Source organism: Macaca thibetana, chromosome 16, assembly GCF_024542745.1.
Source record: "Macaca thibetana thibetana isolate TM-01 chromosome 16, ASM2454274v1, whole genome shotgun sequence".
NCBI lineage: Eukaryota > Metazoa > Chordata > Mammalia > Primates > Cercopithecidae > Macaca > Macaca thibetana.
In genome coordinates this window covers 14182848-14189262 of record NC_065593.1, presented here as the reverse complement: position 1 = coordinate 14189262, position 6415 = coordinate 14182848, and the positions used below count along the sequence as shown (strand labels likewise).

Sequence of the window (6415 nt, the reverse complement as noted above, 5' to 3'; positions counted from 1 at the left end):
ATAAAAATACAAAAATTAGCCAGGCGTGGTGGCAGGCGCCTGTAATCCCAGCGACTCAAGAAGCTGAGGCAGGAGAACCGCTTGAACCCAAGGGGCGGAGGTTGCAGTGAACCAAGATCGCACGATGGCACTCCAGCCTGGGCGACAGAGTAAGACTCTGTCTCAAAAAAAAAAAAAAAATCATTTCCAGAGACTAGCTCTGTCCACAACTCCATGAACATGAATGAATGAAGTTTCCTCTCTATTTTCCTTTAGGGACTGTTATGCTACCCAACAGGGCTGAGACAGCCCAGCGGGGATCAGAGCTGGACTAAGTTTGCAGGGCCCCAGACAAGTTCCAGCCTCCCGTCTCCCTCCACACCCAGGTCCCAAATAACCAGGCCACACACCGAGTTTCAAGTATCTGTCTCTTCCTTTCACTCTCTCAAAAGAAAAAATAAATAAATTGCAGAAGGCGGCAGCATTTCCAGTCTTCCCTGGCTCCCGGACACCCGACCCCCGACCCCTGCCCCCCACCCTCCCTCCCGCATTTCCCACTCCCTAGACCCATCCCTCCCTTTTCCCAAAAAAAATTCCCAGGAAAAAAAAAAAAAAAAAAAAAAAAAAAAAGCCACATTTAGACCTTCCACTCATGCAAACCGGCAAAGAAAAAAGGTGGGGGCGTGTGGAAGGCAGGGGCCCACGGTGGAGTCCCCTGCTTCTCCCCCCAAAAAACCACCTTTGAGAAGAAAAAAAGTGGAAAAAATAAATGAGAAATCAAGGGACATGGGGAATTGCGATGAGGGCAGGGGTGACCCCAGACCCTGCCTCAGGAGAGAGCGGAGGCCTGTGGCCCTGCATCCCTGCAGCGGGTGCTCCTCGAGGGGGCCCTGACTTCTGGAATGTGTGTGGGAGAAGATGGGGGAGGGCAGGTGGCCCCCGGTGGGTCTGTGTGTGCATTGGGGGCGGGCGGGGGCGGGGATCCTAAGGAGCAAGGGCTCGGAACCAGGAGCCCAGCTCCCCACCCAGACCCCAGGTTCCTGGCATTCAGGAGCCCAGTTCTGGGGTACGGGGATACATGCAGAGGAGTGTCCCCCCTCCAATAGGCTGGATCCAGTTAGAAAGGAAATAAATAAGAAGGGATGGGAGGGAGGCCGGGGGGAGCCAAGGGCTTGGGCAATTCAGTCCAGACCAAGGGCCCAGGTGATGGAGGCAGGGCGAGTCCAGGCCAAGCCAGGGCAGGAATCAGAGTCTCTCTCGGGCTGGAACCCAGATGTAGGGGCCTGAGAGGTCCTCGATGACACGCTTCACCTTGTGGTAGATCTCCTCAAAGCTGTCACCCTCCACGATGGCTGGGAGTGGGGTGGAGCAGGTAGTAAGGCCAAGGAAGGGCCAGAGGACACCTGGCCAAGGGAGTGGCACCAGCCCAGAGGAAGGGGCACCTCTTTCTAATTCTCCAAGCTATGAGCCATGAGGCTGTACCCGCCCAAAGGGGCACCTCTTTTTTTTTTTTTTTTTTTTTGAGACTGAGTTTCACTCTTAGTGCCTAGGCCGGAGTGCAGTGGTGCGATCTCGGTTCACTGCAACCTCTGCCTCCAGGTTCAAGCAATTCTCCTGCCTCAGCCTCCTGAGTAGCTTGGATTACAGGTGCCCGAAACCACGCCCTGCTAACTTTAGTATTCTTACTAGAGACAGGGTTTCATCATGTTGGCCAGGCTGGTCTTGAACTCCTGACCTCAGGTGATCCACCTGCCTTGGCCTCCCAAAGTGCTGGGATTACAGGCGTAAGCCCCCATGCCATGCCCACAGGGGCACCTCTTTCTAAACCATCCACTGGGAGTGGCGGGGGAGCTCTTTCTAATCCGAGCAAAGGCACCCTACGTGCTGGCGACAGCCTTGCTGTGGCCTCACCTGAGAAGCACTCTGTGAACTCCTGCTCCAGCTTGGTGGCTCTGTCGAAGGCTTTGCGGGCTTGCTCCTCTGTGATCCGCTTGTTAATCTCTCTGTGAAGAGGGAGGGAGAGCAGGCCTGAGACTGGGCCCACCTGACCCTACCTTTTACCTCCTCTATCTAGGAATGTTAAGTTACAACTAGTATTCTTCTATTTGGAGCACATAGCAAAAAAAAAAAAAAAAAATACAATTCCCAGTATCCTCTGGGGCCACAGATGAGACCCCCACCCGCAACCGCCCCAGCCAGGTGTGGCTACTCCAGGGACATTTCCAGAACTTCATCCTTCCAGCCTTCAGCCCCAGAGATGGGATTCGGACTCCAACTCCCAACAGCCCCGGAGGCCCTGACTCGTCCCAGCTGGTATACCCCAGGGGCTGCTGGGAGATGTAGTCCCGTCTAGCCCAAGGCAGGAGAGGAGGGGAAAGGCCCGATTCCCCGCATCCTCTGGGTTCCAGGTCTCCTGGATTCCAGGTTCTGCTGGGTTTCAGGAATCCCCCTCTGGGGTTGCTGAAACCGCTGTCCAGCGTTCTGAAGGGAGAGTTGACTGCAGAGGCCTAGTGAGGCCCAGGGCCACATGTGTTGGGGGAGCAGAGGGGAGGCCCCCAGGACTATACTCACAGCACATTCTCCAGGGAGCGGGGGCGAATGAAGATGGCGATGGGGTGCAGGTGGGCCGCCTGCAGCCGCCGCACGGCATTGGCCGAGACATCGAGGATGCAGTGCTTCCCCTGGGGGCAGGCAGGGTGGGCGGAGGGGGGCCAGCAGGTGGCGGGAAAGGACAGACAGCAGTGCCGGAGGGACATGGGACGGGGAGAGGTGGGGAATGGGAGGTTGGCCGAAGGGGAGTGACATGGATGTCAAGAAACACGGGGGCAGAGAGTCAGGCAGGAAGAGGGCAGGGACAGAGTAAAAGACAGAGAAAGGAAAGGGAAGATGGAGAGCACGGGGAGAGGGCAGGGACAGGACAGAATGGAGGAAGGGAGGAGCACCAGGCAGACAGGGACCCAAGAGATGGTGGCAGAGCCGGGGCAGCAGCGAGTGGGGCGGGGTGTGTAAGGCAGAGGTGACACAGGCCGGAAGGAAAGCCAAGAAAAAGGAGAAAGGAAGTAGGATAGAGGGAGGAGGGAGGGGAGGACGGACAGAGGACAGACAGATGGAAGGAACAAGGAGACAGATGGGAGGGAGGGAGGCAGATGGAGAAAGGAACCGTGGAGGGAGGGAGGGCAGGGTGGGGAGCAGTGGGGAAAGGAAAGGAGTTAGCAGAGGAGTGGGAGAAGGGAGCGGGGCCCCAGGAAAGGGTGAGGCAGGGGAGAGGACCAGAGGGGAGTCAGGAAAACGGGAGGGACCCAGTGGGGAAGGCCAAGCCACCAAAGACAAGGCCATGGGAAGAGAGGAGAAATGGGGCAAGGAGGAGGGAGTGGGGAGAGAAAGAGGCCAGATGGTGATGGGAAATTTGGGGTCAGGAAGCGAGGGAGGCGGGAGAGAGAGCAGGGGCAGAGAGCAGGCGGTCAGAGTTGCCCAAGAGGAGAAGGAGGTGGAGGAGCGGAGTCGAGACCCAGCAGGGAAAGAGACAGAGAGAGAGAGAGTTAGAGAGAGCTGGAGGGAGGCAATGGGGTGGGGAGAGGGGAGAAGGAAGAGGACCAGGTGCCCGCCAGGTCCTACCTGCTCTGCCACCTCTCGCACGGACTGAACGCTGGTCCCATAGAGGTGGCTGTTGTATTGGCCGGCCTCAATGAACTTGTGCGCCTGAATGTCCTTCTCCATTTTCTCCCGAGACGACACAAAGTGGTAATCCCGGCCATCTATCTCATACTCCCGCTTGGGCCGTGTCGTATCTGCCAGGAAGTCACCCCACCCCCCAAAGATCTAACCACCATCCCTCTAGCTTAAATCCTGCCTACTTCAATCAAATCCCCACAGTGCCCAGCTGGTCCTTTGGTGAAAGGGAGCTTCCAGGGAGACCAAGACCGCGGAGGGCCAGAACCGCTTCCCCTAGCACCCTCCAGGGCCTCCAAGTTTCTGGCCTGGGCATGGGTACTGTGAAATGAGAGTGTGGTTGAGAAGCACCCCTTCTTGCAGACACCCTGTATCCCCCTACACACCAATCCCCCAAAGGCTCTACCTATGGCCCCAGGGATGGGCCTCCTCCATCCCACCCCCACCTCCACCTTCTCCTCCATCCAAGGCCCCAGCACTCACGGGGAACACAGGATCCAAACTTGTCGGGGAACTCGGAGAGAAGATCATCGTTGGCGCGGTCCTTGGTGGGCCCAAGGATGATGATGGGGCGAGCATAGTGCACTGCGGAGAAAGCCTGGCTTAGGCCGAGCACAGGGTTGGGGGAGCAGCAGGCGCTGGGGCCAAGGCAGGGGCCAGGGCTCACCTTCCATCTGCGTCACTGTCTCGTAGCTCAGAACCGAGTCTTCTCGACCTGGTGGGAGGTGGGGCATCTGCAAGGGGCTCTGAAACAGGGGACCTGGAGCCCTGTCTCCCCCTTGAGGATATCAAAAGCAGCTCAGTGCTTCTCTCACCCACATCTTCCCGAACTGACCCTACCTACCCTGTGATCCAGAGCTGGAGCCCCAGTCCTAGGAAGAAAAAGCAGGCCACGGGGTTAGTTACAAGCTCAGCTCCATGAGCCCTCACGCTTCCACCCAGGCTCACGCCCTCCTCCACCTACCTTGGCCTTTAACCTTGACCACTCTCGTCGCTCAACCCTGTGGGATACATGGAGAGATAGGCGGGTAGGGGAATGCCCAGTGAGGAACCCTGCTGCCCCCACGCTCCAGGCCAGCTGACAGCCCTGGGCACTGTGCTCCTCAATGAGGAGCTGTCCTTCCCAAAGGCTCATGGAAGCCAGGGTCCCCAGGAGGGCCCAGCAGACAAACCGCTAGGAGTTCAGAGGGCAAACGCATCCCCTGTTGGCTGCCCACCCTGGGGGACCTTGGAAACTTCAGTGCCTGTGGCAAGAAGGCTATAGAGCCCAGAAGCCTCACCGCCGTTTGCTGGGGATGAACCCAATGTCGTCGGTCTCACTGTCAGAGTGGACCCGCCGTGCCTGCCACCACTCCTCATCACTAGCATCGATGACATGCAGCACGTCCCCAAAGCGGAAGCTCAGGGCCTGGCTCAGGAAGCCGCAGTCCTTGGTCTTGTCATAATCAAACAGGGCCCTGGAGGGCAAGTGGCTATTGGTCAGAGCCCAGCTGAAGACTCCAAGAAGGATGCCCCAGTCACCCTTCAGTGACAGAGGTCTGCAGATGGCCCTCCCATGAGTGCAATGGATACCGAGGAACCCAAAACTGTGTGGGGACCAAACGCTGACTATCACTCATAATCACCACAACTGTTAGCCATCATTCAGTCCACACTGAGTCCAGTTTCCAGAGGGAGGGCTCGAACTCAATCCTCTCAAGAAAGCAGTTTGCAGTACACATGCACGTCATAAAGTCACAGGGGTACAGCCAGGCGTGGTGGCTCACGCCTGTAATCCCAGCACTTTGGGAGGCCAAGGCGGGTGGATCACGAGGGCAGGAGATTGAGACCATCCTGGCTAACACGGTGAAACCCCGCCTCTACTAAAAATACACACACACACAAAAATTAGCCAGGCGAGGTGGCAGGCACCTGTAGTCCCAGCTACTCGGGAGGCTGAGGCAGGAGAATGGCGTGAACCCGGAAGGCGGAGCTTGCAGTGAGCGGAGAGCACGCCCACTGCACTCCAGCCTGGGCGACAGAGCGAGACTCGCATCTCAAAAAAAAAAGTCATAGGATAACCTTCAATCTGCCCAAATTCATAAGAAAAAGAAAGGTCCCGTGTTTCCAACTAATGATTACCCTTACCAGTATCAAATCTCCATCAGTAAGTCACAACCCCTGGGGTCAGAACCAGAGAAGGAATGAAGATGTGCAGGAAAGCAATGGGCCTGGAGAGGAGGGAGGAGACCCTGGGCCCCCTGGGAGTGTGACAACCACATGATGCTCCCCCTGGGAGCCACCACATAACCCCTGTGGTCACTGGGAGTCCGAACAACGTTGGGGACCAACTGGCCCCAAGCAGGGAGGAAGGGCAGAGCAAGGGCTCAGGTGGGAGCCAGCATCCGGGTGGCCGGTGATGCCATTCAGCAAGAGGGAAACTGCTGGCACAGCAGGACAGAACACAGTTCCACAGCAGGATGGTGAGCTCAGTGTGGGACACGTTGAGTGTGGGATGCCTGTGGGACATCCCAGTGGAGATGGCCAGAAAGCAGATGGCCAAAAGTGCAGGTCTTGACCTCCAGAAAGAGGTCAGCCAGGGCCAACAGCTCCGAGAGACATCTGCAGAGCGGAGTGGCAGACGAGGCCATGCAAGCCACAGGGCCAGACGGGGAGAGAAGTAGGGGGTGACCCGCGGGGGCGGGACGGAGATGTGCTTTGGCGGAAACCTAAGCCACAAAAAGAGTCAATGGAGACGAACCCTAAGAGGGGAGAAAATGCCACTGGA

The 6415-nt window shown here is 57.5% G+C and overlaps 1 protein-coding gene across 7 annotated transcripts in view; it reads right to left on the bottom strand.

Annotated features, from left to right (window-relative positions):
* Positions 1 to 393: 393 nt before the first annotated feature.
* DLG4 (discs large MAGUK scaffold protein 4) overlaps positions 394 to 6415 on the bottom strand; it is a 29457-nt gene continuing 23435 nt past the window's right edge. For all 7 annotated transcript variants that reach the window (XM_050765300.1, XM_050765293.1, XM_050765294.1 and 4 more), the window contains 9 exons: positions 4929 to 5105; positions 4613 to 4649; positions 4493 to 4520; positions 4316 to 4363; positions 4132 to 4233; positions 3595 to 3767; positions 2551 to 2660; positions 1891 to 1982; positions 394 to 1331 (listed from right to left, as the gene is read on the bottom strand). In XM_050765300.1, coding sequence (XP_050621257.1) covers positions 1225 to 1331; positions 1891 to 1982; positions 2551 to 2660; positions 3595 to 3767; positions 4132 to 4233; positions 4316 to 4363; positions 4493 to 4520; positions 4613 to 4649; positions 4929 to 5105 — 874 coding nt within the window. In that variant the 3' untranslated portion in view covers positions 394 to 1224. The remainder of the gene's footprint in view (positions 1332 to 1890; positions 1983 to 2550; positions 2661 to 3594; positions 3768 to 4131; positions 4234 to 4315; positions 4364 to 4492; positions 4521 to 4612; positions 4650 to 4928; positions 5106 to 6415) is intronic.